At 37.8% G+C, this 20364-nt stretch overlaps 1 protein-coding gene and 2 long non-coding RNA genes across 3 annotated transcripts in view; all 3 read right to left on the bottom strand.

Moving 5' to 3' along the window:
* Positions 1-6756: 6756 nt before the first annotated feature.
* On the bottom strand, positions 6757-9139 carry LOC126976676 (uncharacterized). The gene is made up of 3 exons (XR_007731958.1): positions 8943-9139; positions 7986-8116; positions 6757-6779 (listed from the first exon to the last, which is right to left on the bottom strand). It is a non-coding gene; the product is annotated as an uncharacterized LOC126976676 (long non-coding RNA).
* Positions 9140-9159: 20 nt separating this feature from the next.
* LOC126976673 (tenascin-like) overlaps positions 9160-20364 on the bottom strand; it is a 31772-nt gene continuing 20567 nt past the window's right edge. Inside the window, exon 5 of the mRNA XM_050825151.1 lies at positions 9160-9705. Within this exon, the coding sequence (XP_050681108.1) occupies positions 9304-9705 (402 nt within the window). The 3' untranslated portion in view covers positions 9160-9303. The remainder of the gene's footprint in view (positions 9706-20364) is intronic.
* Positions 17792-20289, bottom strand: LOC126976675 (uncharacterized). Its single transcript, XR_007731957.1, has 3 exons — positions 20093-20289; positions 19136-19266; positions 17792-17927 (listed from the first exon to the last, which is right to left on the bottom strand). It is a non-coding gene; the product is annotated as an uncharacterized LOC126976675 (long non-coding RNA).

Below are 20364 nucleotides of genomic sequence, written 5' to 3'. Positions count from 1 at the left end.
TAGCATTAAGCTAAGGATGAACCCTTTTTCAGTTTTTTTATTTTCTTCTTTAATCAAGTTTCATTTTGTAAAACATTATGTAAAACTGAAAATAAAATTCTACTCTATTCAATAAATATCCTAGGTAACAAGAGAACGATAAAAGACAAAATTAACTTGTTAATCCGAATTTGTAGGTATATTTATCTCAGTTTGCAAAACTTGACAACACTTCTGCTTAAATATAACAATATAAGCCCAAGTAACTCCGCAGGAATTTTGATATGAGATTGGGAAATCCTTGAGAAAAAGTGCGTTCACCTTTAAAATACGTAGCGGTGATCACTTAACATCGATGACCCATTCGTTTGACCTCCTCATGCATAAAAAAATTGGAAGGAATAGCCACAAATTAGCCCATATTGCGAGGAACAAGAGCAACATTGGGAAAATAATTGTGCTTTAAAAAATAAGATATAAATTCATTTTTTGTTTGTGTCTCGACGTGAACATAACAAGATTAATTAATTAATTACAACTACTATTATAATTAACCTGGATTTTTTAATCTCGACGCTAGCTATGAATATATTAAAACAGAGAGTAACAACATTATACATCACAATAATTATGATTACCACAGAGCATCTAAGTAAGTATAAGTGACTTTGACAGGCATTAACAGTTTGAATTGTCTAGTGTTAGGCATTCTACCGCCGTTTTCAATACGTATAGTTGACATTGCTGTCACCGTTTTATCAAGTCAAGATCTTATTTATTCATAGTTATGTCCAATATAGTTATAGTCCAATGATTTATGTCGATAGGTTATTGTTATCCGCCGTTTTATGAACCCAACTCATCAACACCACATATTCATACGCAAAACACTTACACCTTAAATTACATTACATTGTTGAGTTTAATCTGATTTTAATTAAATTACAGATTAATTTAAGATATGTCAGAATCACAATTAAAAAGAAAATAATTAGTAATAATTTACTTCAGAAAAAAATCCATAATAATTGTTAATGAAATGTCTTAAATTATGAAACTAGCTAGCTACGGCGACCTTAAGCCAAAACACAATAATGCTTAAACATTACTGCTTCACGGCAGAAAAGGGCGCCGTTCTGGTACCCATAATCTAGCCGGCATCCTGTGCAACAACTTCCACTGTTAAAAGAAGCCCTGGCTCATAATACTATATTTTTAAGCAAGTTTAGTTAGTTACGCTGAAAGCAGTTCGAATATTACTACTATATTGGGTGACACGACGAGACGCGATACGAATCGATGCAATGTGACGCGGTCGTGATAATAACTGCATTTATTTTCTCAAAATTTATCCCTTGCGATTAATTTTTGATGCTATTTCTATAACTACTACGGCTTCGGAAGCAAATGGCGCTCTGAGAGAGAAGTAGCGGTGCAAGAAAGTCATTATTTTATTTGCGGTCTTTTTAATAAAATATATAATAATTAAAGTCCTATGTGACATTGGTGGTTACTTCGATAATCAATGGGCTTGAAAGTTCATAGTTTAACTACTGCCTTTGTAACTAAAACTAGCAATAAACAAAGAATGAAAACAAATATAATATTTTTACAATGAAACATATTTCGTGAGTTCGATTATTTATAAAGAAACAATTCTTAAATGTTTTAGCAAAATTGTTACCGTCTAATTTTGATCACATTAGTTCTGCTATAAACGTATATTAATCTTCACTTAAATTTAGTCGTTTGAATTCAGTCGCTACTGCCTTTTGACAAATATAACCTAGCCCTCGGCAATCTAGCATCCTAAATTCAAAAATAAGTATGTTTTGTGACTGACTGAATCATTAGAAGCCTAATTAGAAACGCATTTAGGAAGGTGTATTCGCATTAAGTTTCTGACTTCTGTCGCTCGTGGCTCTTCATACGTGAAGGACGTATCTAATTTTGTTTTGTGTACCCGAATAATAGTAGCCCAATACGTTTCAGAGATAAACTTTGTGAGCAGGCGTTGGGATATCAAAGACTGAACTGTAAATGTTGATATGAATTTTCAGCGGCAATAAATCTTAGTGTTACGAAAAATCTTTATTTTGCATTCAAACTGTCTCGTAGGACTACTATCTTGATTTAAAATAAACAGTGTCACAAGATTTAGTAATATGTCAAACGATCTCGAATCCATTCGTAGATATTTTCTGAAGTCCGCTGGATCTAAAACACCCATTTATTGTCCATGTTTGCTAAATTTCCGCGCAGTAAAGGCTAGGCAAAGGAGGATTTTTTGGTATCGTGAGCCCTCCTCGTACGTCACCTCGACTTCGTCGCCCTTTGAAAGGTAACTAGATTCAGATAGCTAGATAGATATAACTAAATTTAGGATAGTGTGATCAGAAGATTCTAATTTTTAAGTTGCTTCTGAATTAAGACGACCAAATTTAGTGTTGTATTAAAATAAACTATACAGGGTGTCCCAAAGTTATGGGACATGAAGTGGAAGTACCTTAAATATCGTAGATGTATTTTACTGAAAGAGGACTTTATGTTATTTTTAAAAATTAGTAAGTCTGCATTCAAAGATTTCCTAAAAATGACTTGCCTCGTCTGGGACTCGAACCGACTTAAATGAACAAAAAAAAACATCCCTACTTTTATGATGTCAATCGAAAGAATGGCCAAAAACTAATAACTCTTCTTAAGTAACATAGTATTTTAAAAGAAAGGAGCAACGTAAAATGTTTGAGTTAAATTTCAAGAAAGTTATTTATTGCCGACGACGATGTTCGAAAAGTAGAGATATTATCATTCCATAGATAGCATTGATTATTAGTAAATAAGTATCCACTTCATACCTAATCAAAATACTTTATAGCATAGTTTTTTTTTTAGTTTAAAAGCGATACGAGTATGTGGGCAAGTTACACACAGAATTGTGCCATATCATATCGAGTATTCACCATAAAATTATAAGAAAATTTTGAAATGTCGTATCGTCCCGAACACCGCAAACAAAGCTCATTCCAAAACTTTATCATAATTATGGAGGTATGAGGTTATAAATGAAAACAAGACAAAATAAAATATAACTTACATTCCTGCAATTGGATTTTATTTTCAACTACAGAGACATCTAGTGTTTACCCTAGGTATTAGTTACTTTTGTAAACTTCAGAAATGAACAGCTGGCATATTTTGAAGCTTTTGTTAACTAGTTCAATGTAGTGACAGCAGATGTCTCTGTACACAAAACTCAGCAAGGATTAAGAGATGAAATACAATCACCAAATATTTTTGTATATAACTAGTTAATGAAACTGGAGATATCTTGTTAAGACTGTAAGAGATTGAATTCTTATTTAATGTTGTTTTATATTGTTATAATCATGTTTGATAGAGTACCCACTTGGATGGTGACGGTTGACATTAGTACTCTGTTAACACCGCTGCAATCGGGTTCAGGGATTTTTTTACATTTTGAATTAACAAAATTGAGTAATTAATTTGACGTTTTTGATAATTATGCAAAATAATTACATTTCAATTGCTAAAATAAAATGTACTTGCCTCGTGCTCGCGTCCGAGCTTCTAATGAGCGTATACAATAGACTGTGAACATTACTGCGAGGATATTAGGTGCTAATTTGAATGAATGTTTTAATGTTACAATTATAAGAAAGGATTGTGTGGTTTTATGAAACCACGATAAAAGTGAAACTTTATTTCACATAATAGACATTTCACTAAAAATTTTTGGAATAATATTCCATTAAGGGTATAAAAATCGCTTTATCAATCTTAGTTTTATACTTGGAAAATTGGAATGATAATGGGAAATAATAAAAACAAACAAAATAGCGTGGAGCACTGGCACAAATGAGTAATAGTCTATACACTACATGGTCAGCTGCTGCGAACTATAGGCGCCGCCCGACCGTCACGCGGCATGCAACACGCAGATGAAAAAGTTTGAGACCATGTAATAAAAGTTTCACTTTAATAATAAATAATAATAATTTCAAACTACAACGCCTATAATGTAAATACCTTAGAGTCTTACTAACACACATATTATCTATATATATAAAAGAATGTCGTGTTAGTTACACTATTTATAACTCAAGAACGTGTTTACCGCTTCCCACAAGCACACAGCCGGTCTGAGGTTCGAGTCTCCTTAGGAGACGCCCCGCGACTGTTGTTGCGTAGTCTTTGCGGCCTCCACGGCCCACGTCCTACTTCGCTGTGAAAGCCAGGGCTGCTAACAGCACAGAGGAGGTTTTAGTCGGTATGGGGCGTCCGCTTACGTGGACACTCGAGTCCGACATACTACGCCCCGTCCCGGGGCGTAAATACTACAGTATTTCCTCCTCTCAAAAAAAAAAAGGGTTTACCGATATGGCTGAAAATTGGTGAGGAGGTAGCTTAGAGCCAGGAGACGGACATAGGATATAATAAGTCATAAAATATCAAAAAAAAATACGAAAAAATATTATTATAAAAAAAATTATTTTCTAATAAGTATATTTTGTATGGATTGACATATTGATGACATCTCGAGAATAGAAAGAATTCAATAAAGTTTTTTGTTAGTTTCACGCTACATGAGTTATAAAATACAACTGACAGTGCACGTCATGTTATTCAAGTTGACCGGTTGGTGTGTTTGTTTCGAGTTTCTATTAGCTTATTGTGCCGATATTATCATTAACAATGTCACGACCAAGACGATCAAATTATTCCCGACAAAGACGTAATGCAACTAGGATTCGAAATATTGCGAATGAAAGGACTGAAGAAAAACAAGAAATTGCTGGTGAAAAGAACCGCGTTAGTATGGATCGTCTTCGTGCTATGTCACAAGAGCAAAGCGTAGCAGCCCGTAAAACGGATCGGCTGGCAATACGAAATCGTCCAGTAAAACCTCAGAGATCAACAACTTATAGATAATTTTCGACGCACAAGAAGAAGTTTATGAAGTACTGATTTGAATCGAGCAGCGTTTCGATACGATTGCAGTAATTATACTGTACTGTAGTACTGCTTGCATACTAGCTTTCGCATTGGGCCGTTGGACGTTGTTTGCGAGTATTCTGCGGAGAAACGCAAGAATTGTGCTGCCATGTTCTAGAAAACACTCAAAAATACAATGTTTGTTTCCAAATTACCTCATTTGGGGCAGACATCTAAGAACGAGGATTTAATCCGACATTCAAGGTATTTATTTATTTACATACTTACACACAATACAGTAAAAGAATAACATACGTCCTCTACTTATTCCTATGTATTATGTATGCTAATTCTAAAAAAAGTGTTTATAAATGAGTAATACGGGTTTTGCTTTTGATATTGTAGATATAAGGACAGATTCACCATCGTATTGGATCACTCCAACCTCTCGAAACAGCTTAAATTTTAACAATTAACTTCATGGGCAACATGGACAAATAACTTGATCAATCTGAAGAGATCAATGCAGCAATGATAATAGCAATTCTTCAGATCTGCAGCAACTACTTCATGAACATTTTGCATGACGAGTTAGCCCGCAAATCTTTAATTTCCGATCCGTCTCGCATTCGCCCTGACCATTCAAATCTTAAGGCCAATCCTTGAACGTTTGTGGTATGAATCAAGACAATCCATTTCCGAAGTTCAATCTAAATATATATATAACAGATTTCCACGTATATAGTCACTCATCACGATATCTCTGGAACCACTAGAGCTAACGACTTGAAATTTGGTAGGAATATTCTTTTCACCGAGTCGAGGTCAGCTATGAACGGATTTTCCAAAATTCCATCCGCAAGAGTTTTTTTTTTATTATGAACAGAACAACGTCTGTTGGGTCAGCTAGTTTATAATATAAATTAAATCTACGTCACATTTTGCGATGTGCGGCACGGATCCGGTAATATCGGCCCTTCGGCCACTAGATAATATATTGTGTTCTGTCGGGACGCGAACAACAAAATAGTTAAAACCTACTGCGTGACGCATCATCAACTATTCAACCCAACTGGAACCATGTTTTCTCCACCAAGTGCTGAAGAATGGGGGGCATTGGTGGTGTAGTGAAAGCGAGAGACGTAGGTGCTGAATCTGTCCTATCGGTGCTGTTCCACATTGATTATGACTAGGAAGCCTCGTCCTTATCGGCCTGACCCTCAGAAACAGTCCCACAAACGGGTTCGTTGCGGGTGTGCCCGCTTCTAAATTATAAAAAGTAAATATATAAAAATATAACAATTTCCATTCGTTAGTACTTTTGTTCCATGTTCAAGGTTAAGATTCTGGACTTTGAATAATAAGTAAGTAATTGATACGCCCTGCCCATTACAATGCAGGGCCGCTCAGGTATCTTGAAAAACCCAAAAATTCTGAGCGTTACTTCAATTGCGCTCAAAACCTTGAGACATAAGATGTTAAGTCTCATTTACCCAGTAATTTTACTTGCTACGGCGTCCTTCAGACTGAAACACAATAATGCTTACACATTACTGCTTCACGGCAGAAATAAGCGCCGTTGTGGTACCCATCTAGCCGGCATTCTGTGCAAAGGCGCCTGCCACTGGTTAAGGTAACTATGAAATGTACTGAACAAAAAGTAGGTAAATAAATTAACTAACATTTCATATTATTTTATTACAGTGTATTACTAACAGTTATAAATAAATATTATATATTGATGTTTTAACAGACGAGATCCAGGTCTTTTTGCTGTCTTTTCTTTTTTAAAACCGAATATTTCAATTCAGGGGTTGTCGTTTTATCACAATTATTAGCACGGTCTTCTGAAAATGAAACAAAAAATGTAAATTATTATTTTTTACACTGATTAAAAAATAATATACATTTAAACATTTAATAAAAATATAGTACTTATAACAAATCTATTTTAGGGTTTTCTTGACATCAAAAAGAATTCTAAAGGAATCAATTTTGAGAAAATAAATGCCTTTTATGCCTTTATGCCTTTTATATTTTTAAGTAAAACTTCTTTAGGCGCGACTTGGTTGTAAACACAGATTTTATTTCTGACGGAAGTAACGCTCAGTACAAAAGTCAATTGAAATAATTTATTAAGCCGTTATGATGGTTTAAAAAAATATTTCAAATTACTCAGTAATATTTTTTAAAAATCTCCAAGTGTTTTCATTGTTTATTTATTACTACTATTGCATTATATAATATATAAATTTTCAGAAATTTTCTGACATTCGTTAATTTGTTCTCGGTTTTTGTTATTCGTTTCCATTATAAGGGTAAGCAAAGGGTACTTATACATATTTGTTAATATTCAAAAACAACTTCGTACTGATATTATGTGCTAATAATAATATAACCTTCAATTTCTTATTATCAATATTTTATTAATGAGTGAAAATTTTAAAATGTGCAAATGGTATTATTGTATTATAAATAGAATATACAACAAAAAAACAACCGACTTAAAAACACTATTTCAAAACAAGAGATAGACTAATATGCACTTAAGAGTACAAAAATATTTGCATATTTGTATACAATCTAATTAATTAATCTAATTCAAGTTACGATTATTGTCATTTTTGGAATCGGTGTCCTTCTGCCGCTCTCGCCTCTCGCCTCCTCACAACTCAAGCACATCTGACCTATAACTATGTATGTAGTTACAAACCTATCTTGGATGACACCGATTCCAAAAATTACAATAATCGTAACTAGAATTAGATTAATTAATTAGATGAGAACAGACAGGAAAACGCGGAATAGTAATAAAAGGATGCGTGTAATCACAACGTTCAATATAAAAATTAAAGAGATATTTTATTTTTATTAGAATCAAAAGTTATTTTAATCACGAAGTATTTTTTTGTTATGATCGTAGTAAGCTACAAAACTTCATAGAAATCTGACAACTTAGCTCCAAACTTTTCACAACAATATAATCATGAATAAATACTAAAAATGTTACAATAAAACATTTGAAGGTAGCAAAATATGTATCTATAACTTACCATTGATTTCATAGCTGCCGTTACTGAAAAAACTGTTAAGGTCTTTCCTTTTCAAAATTAATAGTAGTAGTAGCATTGCAAATGTGCTCAATAGTAAAATAGCAACAGTAATATAGATCCAGTTGTTAAACCTGTAACCAATTATTATGGCAGTAAAACATATATCATACGTCCTACTGGCAGGTATGCAATTTTTTTTTATTGAAATAAATTTATAATACACGCACACATACTCACGCCTTGTTCCCGTCGGGGTAGGCAGAGACAATAGAATGCCATTTGCTTCTATCCTTACAAACCTCACGCGCTTCCTCTACATTCATTACTCTTTTCATACATGCTCGCCGGTTGCGGGTGCTTCGGACCTCTTCTTTTCTCAAAACGTCCCCAATTTGATCGACGAATGTTCTACGAGGTCTCCCGCGACCTACTTGCCCACACACACTTGCCTTATATATTTGATGCGTCATTCTTTCTTCACTCATTCGCTCCACGTGTCCAAACCATTTAAGCATTCCTTTTTCAGTCCTTGTCACAACATCCTCTTTCAAACCACAGCGCGCTCGTATTACCGCATTCGGAATTCTATCAGTCAGTCTTACCCCACACATAATACGCAGTGATCGCATCTCAACTGCGTTAATTCTGCTTTTATGCTTCTTTTACCATTACCGCTTCTATTGGCACAGTCTTGCCGTTTATAAAGGCAGGCAGCGCTCCATTCACACAATTTCCCGCAGTCACTCTCCTTTCAATATCACCTTCATATCTTCCGTGTCTTGTTCTACCCTTTCATCTTCAATCGTGATAGTACACTCAGTCAACCTTTCATCCTTCTCAAATATCATCATCAATTTATAATGCAATAACTGGTAAATAGTAAAATAGCCAAAAGTAATAAAAAATTAAATTATTTTTATGAACTACCTTTGAAATGATTGTTTTAAAACTACTCACCATCGTTCGCCTTTCTGTTCTCCAATCACTATATCTACTTCTATATCAGTTGATAAAGTTTCACTTGTACTACCATCGTCTGTATTTGATACCTCAGTAACTATTTCATGTATCTCATCATATGTCGTTTCAGATAGCTCTTGAGTAATTCTTGTTCCCTGGTTATCTGAGCTATAGGCCTCACTTGAAGATGTATAACTCTCACTACAGTCTCCATTACAATGTGCACAGTCGCGAACGCAAATCTGATTTTCTGCTTCAGCGCTGGCTTTAAAACCAGTATTACATTTACATATATCTGGAGCAATACATACACCATTTTCACATGGTCGATTGCAATGGGCAATACAAGTCCCGTTGTCTAACTTATAACCCAAAAAACACTCACATTTATAAGGTTCTGTACATGTTCCATTTTCACAAAAACTAGGACAGTATGGTTGGCATTCACCAAATTCATCCAATTTCCAACCTTCGTCACAACTACATGTATCTGGACTAACACATATACCGTGATGACATGATTGCGTGCAATGGGGAATACAAATCCCACTATACAATTTGTAGCCCGGAAAACATTGGCAGAGATCTGGTGCAATACAATTTCCATTTCTACAAGAATTGGGGCAATACGGCACGCATACATTATAGTCATCAAATATGTATCCTTCGTCACACTTACATATATCAGGTTGGATACATTTACCATGTTCACATGGTTGTATGCAATGAGGGATACAAGTTCCGCTTCCAAACTCATATCCTGAAAAACATTCACATTGGTCAGGTGCTATGCACGTTCCATTTCCACAATCATTATTACATTGCGGAGTACATTCATCATCTTGGTTAGCTTTATCATATCCATCTTCACATATACATACTTCTGGGCTTATACATGAGCCATGAGTACAGCCCGTAGAACAGTATGGTACACAATAGTTCATTTCAGATTTTGTGTATCCAGAATTACACTCACAAGTATCTGGGGCTATACAAGTTCCATTTTCACAATCATTACATTGCGGAGTACATTCTTGGTTGTGGGTAGATTTATTATATCCATCTTCACATATACATACTTCTGGGCTTACACATGAGCCATGAGTACAGCCCGTAGAACAGTATGGTACACAATAGTTCGTTTCAGATTTTCTGTATCCAGAATTACACTCACAAGTATCTGGGGCTATACAAGTTCCATTTTCACAATCATTACATTGCGGAGTACATTCTTGGTTGTGGGTAGATTTATTATATCCATCTTCACATATACATACTTCTGGGCTTACACATGAGCCATGAGTACAGCCCGTAGAACAGTATGGTACACAATAGTTCGTTTCAGATTTTCTGTATCCAGAATTACACTCACAAGTATCTGGGGCTATACAAGTTCCATTTTCACAATCATTACATTGCGGAGTACATTCTTGGTTGTGGGTAGATTTATTATATCCATCTTCACATATACATTCTTCTGGGCTTACACATGAGCCATGAGTACAGCCCGTAGAACAGTATGGTACACAATCGTTCGTTTCCGATTTTCTATATCCCACATCGCACTCACACGTATCTGGGGCAACACATGATGCATTTATGCAGGGATAGTTACATATGGGTAGGCAGGTATTATTTAAGAAGATATATCCTTGATCACAATCGCAAAAATTTGGAGCGGTACATCTTCCGTTAGTACAACCATTACTACACTCTGGTTCACAAATATAGTTGTCCTCCGACGGACTGTAATCATCCGTGAATTTATATCCGTTAAAGCACTCACAAACCCTTGGTTGTTTGCAGAAACCATTTACACAAGCTGGGATGCAGATTGGATCACAACGTAAACTGAAATTTCGAAATAAATTTTAATTATATTTTTTTAAATGATCAAACCCAATGCGATTACGATACTAATTGGGAAAAAAATAAAATTTTCTTATTTTACTACACAGTGAAAGATAATTATAATGAAGTATGGTATGGTATAGTAGTTTGTAAATCTCTTTGTTAGTTAATTATTCACATTTTTACTCTTTCATTTATCATACAAAACTTTACATACCATACCATGCTCATCGTATTTTTTGCCGGAAGACGTACGGACATAAGCCTCCCTTGATCCCAAGATCACCATGGCAATCGGTCCTGCGCTGGGTATAAAATAATTAAACTCGCCTTTATACTTTGGTCGCCAATTGCTGCCTCCCAGACCACCGTGACAAAGCGTTAAAATGTCTTTTTCAATGTGCTATACTTCTGATAATTTTTTTTTGCTTAGCAAAGATATTTGTGTTGTACAACCGCTCACAAATTTTGATCAGTGTCGCTATAAATTTAACTAGGCATTTCTCTGCAAGCCGCTATTTTCTTCAATGCTGCGAGGGAAGCTGAGGTACATAAGTCACTGGCGAGTTTGAAGTGCGCTGCTTTCGTGACCATGCACATGAAAACAAGATATCATTTTGTGGAAAATGGGTAAAAGTAAGTAAGCAAATCTCATAAAATTCCTCTGAATTTGCAACGTATGGTCTCCTGTGGGCAATGGTTACTGAGCATCAAATGAACCTAAACATTGATGGTTGAACATAAAATTAAGCATTAAAAAATAATTTGAAACATTACTTACGAGTCCCATAACAGTTCATTCTGTATATATCCGGAACAGCACCTTTCTTGCGTTTCTACAACATTTCTCTAAAACAAATAAAGGAAATTTGTTCAAGTTGATTTGATATGTGGTTTTGATTGAATTCTAATAGATGGCGCTGAATATAGAAGCAATTATTTTACCTCGCGCTATTAATGTTTATTTAGATAATCCTATTATTTGTCAATCATTTGTAGTAGTTAGTAGAGAGCTCGATTGCCTTCGTGTGCTGAGTCTGCTAGCGACTCGAACCGGTGCTCGGGCACTTATAGTGTTTCAGCATACTGTGCTACTTTGTACTGAAACCTTGTTTTTGCCACGGTTGGTGTTCTGGGTAAACACGACACCCCCTCCGGTCTGGGTCCGGTCTGCCTCCTGAGGCAAACCCCGGGAACCAGCCCGGTGGGGTGCTGGCGTGCCAGCACCTCCGCTTGGGCCGCGCCTAAAGGCAAGGAAAAAAAAACAACATGCCACCACCAATCCTGCCGCTGATGTCACAGCGACGCGCGACTCGACCGCGCCCACTTCGACGTAAGGTTTTAGTGCGGTCGGCAATCTCCGGCCTTGAGGCCGGGCTGGACGCAATGATAGCGTCCGGCCAAGCCACCCTCGCTACTGGCGCAACGAGGCGCCCCGAAGCCGCTCAAGCGGGTCCTTCAACGGGAGCCGGTGAAGCGACCTTCGCAGCGAGTCCGCTGACGCCGTCACCGGCTCCATCCATGGAATCGTTACCGTCCATCGTCCGACCAGCAACGCCCAGGCGACGACTGATGTCCACGACTGCCGCTACGCCTATTCCTGCCGTACGCACGGCGACGCCTGCAACGGCGAGCCATACCGCGCAAGCGCCTCACCCACGTCAGCCACGATATCCCGCCACGCAGCCAGGTATACCCGTGGGGCGTTTCCCCTCGCCTCCTCATAGAGGAGAACACAAAACCTCGGCACGAACACCACCGAGTATGCCGACCCTGTCGCCAGGCTCTCCGATGGAGACCGCGACAAGCCCAACATACGCGGCTACTACCGCGTCCAAAAAGACGCCGACGACGGGCGACGTCACCGCATCCGCCGCCTCCGCCACCGCTACCGCTGCGACCGCCGCCACCACCTCAGCCACTCCGACCACCAAAGCGACCAGTCGCTACCCACCGCTGATTGTGGAGGTGCTTCCCGACTGGCCGACGCATTTCCGGGAGCTCAAAAAGCTACTCGGCCACACACCTAACGGACGCCCGTTTGGCAAAGGCGTCCGCTTCATCCCCAAGTCGGACCAGGAATTCCGCCACATCCAGCGCTACCTCACGCAGCTGGAAAGTGTCGCTGGAATCTCCTGGTTCTGCTACTCGCTCCCCGCGGAGAGGAGCGCTAAGGTAGCAATACGGGGCCTGCCGGCAAACACAGAGCCGGCACAAGTGGACGCGGAGCTGCGTGAGCTCGGATACGTCCCGGAGCACGTGCGCACGATCCCCGCGCGCCCAGGCAGACCGGGATGTCTGATGTTCGTGCAACTCCAGCGTACGCCAAATCTCATCCCGGGTATATATGAGGTGCACGAGCTCCTCTGTATGCCCGGGATCACCATCGAGGCGTGGCGCGGCAGAAAGGGACCAGCGCAGTGCCATCGCTGCCAGCAGTTTCGGCACTCCTCGCACAACTGCCACCGGCCCATTGCCTGTGTGCGGTGTGGGGACAACCATCCTGCACGAGAGTGCCAGCGCCCCAGGGAGGACCCGCCGACTTGCGCCAACTGCGGTGGCGCGCACACGGCGAACAACGCAAACTGCCCGGTGTTCCGCAAAGAGACGCGCAACCGCCGGGCCGGCACCATCGCACGCACCGCCTCAACAGCGCGCGTATCCTCCCACTGCCCACGCATTAGAGGCCGACGCGCCCGGCTCGCTCATGGCTGCCGCCAACCAGCCACGGCAACCGGTTAAACGCCGACGCAAGCGCGGGAAACGCGCTCAAGCGTGCCAAGGCGCCCTACCTGCCGCACCACCTACTGCGACACGCGCTGCTGCCTCCGAGGCCTACCGAGCGCAGTACGAAATCGTCCAAGCCCACCGTGGTCGCCGCCCCCGCAGGGGGGACGAAGGCGAAGCGAGTGACGCCGCTGGACCCGCGACTCACCAAAGTTATCAGCACATTGAATCATGTGCTGATGGCCATCCAGGAGCAGCGAGACCCTATTCCGCTGATCCTGGGTTGCATCACGGAGCTCTGCACCTTTTATGGCTGAGCTCCGCATCGTGTTTTGGAACGCCGACGGGCTTTCATCACAAAAAGCCCGTCTCTTCAAGACTTTGCTTTCTCAGCGTCGAGTGGACATCGGCCTGATTAGCGAGACTCACCTCATCCACTTCATACCTAATCAAAATACTTTATAGCATAGTTTTTTTTTTAGTTTAAAAGCGATACGAGTATGTGGGCAAGTTACACACAGAATTGTGCCATATCATATCGAGTATTCACCATAAAATTATAAGAAAATTTTGAAATGTCGTATCGTCCCGAACACCGCAAACAAAGAAGCTCATTCCAAAACTTTATGATAATTATGGAGGTATGAGGTTATAAATGAAAACAAGACAAAATAAAATATAACTTACATTCCTGCAATTGGATTTTATTTTCAACTACAGAGACATCTAGTGTTTACCCTAGGTATTAGTTACTTTTGTAAACTTCAGAAATGAACAGCTGGCATATTTTGAAGCTTTTGTTAACTAGTTCAATGTAGTGACAGCAGATGTCTCTGTACACAAAACTCAGCAAGGATTAAGAGATGAAATACAATCACCAAATATTTTTGTATATAACTAGTTAATGAAACTGGAGATATCTTGTTAAGACTGTAAGAGATTGAATTCTTTTTTAATGTTGTTTTATATTGTTATAATCATGTTTGATAGAGTACCCACTTGGATGGTGACGGTTGACATTAGTACTCTGTTAACACCGCTGCAATCGGGTTCAGGGATTTTTTTACATTTTGAATTAACAAAATTGTGTAATTAATTTGACGTTTTTGATAATTATGCAAAATAATTACATTTCAATTGCTAAAATAAAATGTACTTGCCTCGTGCTCGCGTCCGAGCTTCTAATGAGCGTATACAATAGACTGTGAACATTACTGCGAGGATATTAGGTGCTAATTTGAATCAATGTTTTAATGTTACAATTATAAGAAAGGATTGTGTGGTTTTATGAAACCACGATAAAAGTGAAACTTTATTTCACATAATAGACATTTCACTAAAAATTTTTGGAATAATATTCCATTAAGGGTATAAAAATCGCTTTATCAATCTTAGTTTTATACTTGGAAAATTGGAATGATAATGGGAAATAATAAAAACAAACAAAATAGCGTGGAGCACTGGCACAAATGAGTAATAGTCTATACACTACATGGTCAGCTGCTGCGAACTATAGGCGCCGCCCGACCGTCACGCGGCATGCAACACGCAGATGAAAAAGTTTGAGACCATGTAATAAAAGTTTCACTTTAATAAAAAATAATAATAATTTCAAACTGCAACGCCTATAATGTAAATACCTTAGAGTCTTACTAACACACATATTATCTATATATATAAAAGAATGTCGTGTTAGTTACACTATTTATAACTCAAGAACGGGTTTACCGCTTCCCACAAGCACACAGCCGGTCTGAGGTTCGAGTCTCCTTAGGAGACGCCCCGCGACTGTTGTTGCGTAGTCTTTGCGGCCTCCACGGCCCACGTCCTACTTCGCTGTGAAAGCCAGGGCTGCTAACAGCACAGAGGAGGTTTTAGTCGGTATGGGGCGTCCGCTTACGTGGACACTCGAGTCCGACATACTACGCCCCGTCCCGGGGCGTAAATACTACAGTATTTCCTCCTCTCAAAAAACAAAAAGGGTTTACCGATATGGCTGAAAATTGGTGAGGAGGTAGCTTAGAGCCAGGAGACGGACATAGGATATAATAAGTCATAAAATATCAAAAAAAAATACGAAAAAATATTATTATAAAAAAAATTATTTTCTAATAAGTATATTTTGTATGGATTGACATATTCAATGACATCTCGAGAATAGAAAGAATTCAATAAAGTTTTTTGTTAGTTTCACGCTACATGAGTTATAAAATACAACTGACAGTGCACGTCATGTTATTCAAGTTGACCGGTTGGTGTGTTTGTTTCGAGTTTCTATTAGCTTATTGTGCCGATATTATCATTAACAATGTCACGACCAAGACGATCAAATTATTCCCGACAAAGACGTAATGCAACTAGGATTCGAAATATTGCGAATGAAAGGACTGAAGAAAAACAAGAAATTGCTGGTGAAAAGAACCGCGTTAGTATGGATCGTCTTCGTGCTATGTCACAAGAGCAAAGCGTAGCAGCCCGTAAAACGGATCGGCTGGCAATACGAAATCGTCCAGTAAAACCTCAGAGATCAACAACTTATAGATAATTTTCGACGCACAAGAAGAAGTTTATGAAGTACTGATTTGAATCGAGCAGCGTTTCGATACGATTGCAGTAATTATACTGTACTGTAGTACTGCTTGCATACTAGCTTTCGCATTGGGCCGTTGGACGTTGTTTGCGAGTATTCTGCGGAGAAACGCAAGAATTGTGCTGCCATGTTCTAGAAAACACTCAAAAATACAATGTTTGTTTCCAAATTACCTCATTTGGGGCAGACATCTAAGAACGAGGATTTAATCCGACATTCAAGGTATTTATTTATTTACATACTTACACACAATACAGTAAAAGAATAACATACGTCCTCTACTTATTCCTATGTATTATGTATGCTAATTCTAAAAAAAGTGTTTATAAATGAGTAATACGGGTTTTGCTTTTGATATTGTAGATATAAGGACAGATTCACCATCGTATTGGATCACTCCAACCTCTCGAAACAGCTTAAATTTTAACAATTAACTTCATGGGCAACATGGACAAATAACTTGATCAATCTGAAGAGATCAATGCAGCAATGATAATAGCAATTCTTCAGATCTGCAGCAACTACTTCATGAACATTTTGCATGACGAGTTAGCCCGCAAATCTTTAATTTCCGATCCGTCTCGCATTCGCCCTGACCATTCAAATCTTAAGGCCAATCCTTGAACGTTTGTGGTATGAATCAAGACAATCCATTTCCGAAGTTCAATCTAAATATATATATAACAGATTTCCACGTATATAGTCACTCATCACGATATCTCTGGAACCACTAGAGCTAACGACTTGAAATTTGGTAGGAATATTCTTTTCACCGAGTCGAGGTCAGCTATGAACGGATTTTCCAAAATTCCATCCGCAAGAGTTTTTTTTTTATTATGAACAGAACAACGTCTGTTGGGTCAGCTAGTTTATAATATAAATTAAATCTACGTCACATTTTGCGATGTGCGGCACGGATCCGGTAATATCGGCCCTTCGGCCACTAGATAATATATTGTGTTCTGTCGGGACGCGAACAACAAAATAGTTAAAACCTACTGCGTGACGCATCATCAACTATTCAACCCAACTGGAACCATGTTTTCTCCACCAAGTGCTGAAGAATGGGGGGCATTGGTGGTGTAGTGAAAGCGAGAGACGTAGGTGCTGAATCTGTCCTATCGGTGCTGTTCCACATTGATTATGACTAGGAAGCCTCGTCCTTATCGGCCTGACCCTCAGAAACAGTCCCACAAACGGGTTCGTTGCGGGTGTGCCCGCTTCTAAATTATAAAAAGTAAATATATAAAAATATAACAATTTCCATTCGTTAGTACTTTTGTTCCATGTTCAAGGTTAAGATTCTGGACTTTGAATAATAAGTAAGTAATTGATACGCCCTGCCCATTACAATGCAGGGCCGCTCAGGTATCTTGAAAAACCCAAAAATTCTGAGCGTTACTTCAATTGCGCTCAAAACCTTGAGACATAAGATGTTAAGTCTCATTTACCCAGTAATTTTACTTGCTACGGCGTCCTTCAGACTGAAACACAATAATGCTTACACATTACTGCTTCACGGCAGAAATAAGCGCCGTTGTGGTACCCATCTAGCCGGCATTCTGTGCAAAGGCGCCTGCCACTGGTTAAGGTAACTATGAAATGTACTGAACAAAAAGTAGGTAAATAAATTAACTAACATTTCATATTATTTTATTACAGTGTATTACTAACAGTTATAAATAAATATTATATATTGATGTTTTAACAGACGAGATCCAGGTCTTTTTGCTGTCTTTTCTTTTTTAAAACCGAATATTTCAATTCAGGGATTGTCTTAGTACATTCTTTATCACAATTATTAGCACGGTCTTCTGAAAATGAAACAAAAAATGTATATTATTATTTATTATATTGAATAAAAAATCATATACATTTAAACATTTAATAAAAATATAGTACTTATAACAAATCTATTTTAGGGTTTTCTTGACATCAAAAAGAATTCTAAAGGAATCAATTTTGAGAAAATAAATGCCTTTTATGCCTTTATGCCTTTTATATTTTTAAGTAAAACTTCTTTAGGCGCGACTTGGGTGTAAACACAGATTTTATTTCTGACGGAAGTAACGCTCAGTACAAAAGTCAATTGAAATAATTTATTAAGCCGTTATGATGGTTTAAAAAAATATTTCAAATTACTCAGTAATATTTTTTAAAAATCTCCAAGTGTTTTCATTGTTTATTTATTACTACTATTGCATTATATAATATATAAATTTTCAGAAATTTTCTGACATTCGTTAATTTGTTCTCGGTTTTTGTTATTCGTTTCCATTATAAGGGTAAGCAAAGGGTACTTATAAACATATTTGTTAATATTCAAAAACAACTTCGTACTGATATTATGTGCTAATAATAATATAACCTTCAATTTCTTATTATCAATATTTTATTAATGAGTGAAAATTTTAAAATGTGCAAATGGTATTATTGTATTATAAATAGAATATACAACAAAAAAACAACCGACTTAAAAACACTATTTCAAAACAAGAGATAGACTAATATGCACTTAAGAGTACAAAAATATTTGCATATTTGTATACAATCTAATTAATTAATCTAATTCAAGTTACGATTATTGTCATTTTTGGAATCGGTGTCCTTCTGCCGCTCTCGCCTCTCGCCTCCTCACAACTCAAGCACATCTGACCTATAACTATGTATGTAGTTACAAACCTATCTTGGATGACACCGATTCCAAAAATTACAATAATCGTAACTAGAATTAGATTAATTAATTAGATGAGAACAGACAGGAAAACGCGGAATAGTAATAAAAGGATGCGTGTAATCACAACGTTCAATATAAAAATTAAAGAGATATTTTATTTTTATTAGAATCAAAAGTTATTTTAATCACGAAGTATTTTTTTGTTATGATCGTAGTAAGCTACAAAACTTCATAGAAATCTGACAACTTAGCTCCAAACTTTTCACAACAATATAATCATGAATAAATACTAAAAATGTTACAATAAAACATTTGAAGGTAGCAAAATATGTATCTATAACTTACCATTGATTTCATAGCTGCCGTTACTGAAAAAACTGTTAAGGTCTTTCCTTTTCAAAATTAATAGTAGTAGTAGCATTGCAAATGTGCTCAATAGTAAAATAGCAACAGTAATATAGATCCAGTTGTTAAACCTGTAACCAATTATTATGGCAGTAAAACATATATCATACGTCCTACTGGCAGGTATGCAATTTTTTTTTATTGAAATAAATTTATAATACACGCACACATACTCACGCCTTGTTCCCGTCGGGGTAGGCAGAGACAATAGAATGCCATTTGCTTCTATCCTTACAAACCTCACGCGCTTCCTCTACATTCATTACTCTTTTCATACATGCTCGCCGGTTGCGGGTGCTTCGGACCTCTTCTTTTCTCAAAACGTCCCCAATTTGATCGACGAATGTTCTACGAGGTCTCCCGCGACCTACTTGCCCACACACACTTGCCTTATATATTTGATGCGTCATTCTTTCTTCACTCATTCGCTCCACGTGTCCAAACCATTTAAGCATTCCTTTTTCAGTCCTTGTCACAACATCCTCTTTCAAACCACAGCGCGCTCGTATTACCGCATTCGGAATTCTATCAGTCAGTCTTACCCCACACATAATACGCAGTGATCGCATCTCAACTGCGTTAATTCTGCTTTTATGCTTCTTTTACCATTACCGCTTCTATTGGCACAGTCTTGCCGTTTATAAAGGCAGGCAGCGCTCCATTCACACAATTTCCCGCAGTCACTCTCCTTTCAATATCACCTTCATATCTTCCGTGTCTTGTTCTACCCTTTCATCTTCAATCGTGATAGTACACTCAGTCAACCTTTCATCCTTCTCAAATATCATCATCAATTTATAATGCAATAACTGGTAAATAGTAAAATAGCCAAAAGTAATAAAAAATTAAATTATTTTTATGAACTACCTTTGAAATGATTGTTTTAAAACTACTCACCATCGTTCGCCTTTCTGTTCTCCAATCACTATATCTACTTCTATATCAGTTGATAAAGTTTCACTTGTACTACCATCGTCTGTATTTGATACCTCAGTAACTATTTCATGTATCTCATCATATGTCGTTTCAGATAGCTCTTGAGTAATTCTTGTTCCCTGGTTATCTGAGCTATAGGCCTCACTTGAAGATGTATAACTCTCACTACAGTCTCCATTACAATGTGCACAGTCGCGAACGCAAATCTGATTTTCTGCTTCAGCGCTGGCTTT

The sequence above is a fragment of the Leptidea sinapis genome, chromosome 42, assembly GCF_905404315.1.
Source record: "Leptidea sinapis chromosome 42, ilLepSina1.1, whole genome shotgun sequence".
NCBI lineage: Eukaryota > Metazoa > Arthropoda > Insecta > Lepidoptera > Pieridae > Leptidea > Leptidea sinapis.
Note: the sequence above shows the minus strand (reverse complement) of the source record. Positions and strands in the feature narration are given on the sequence as shown.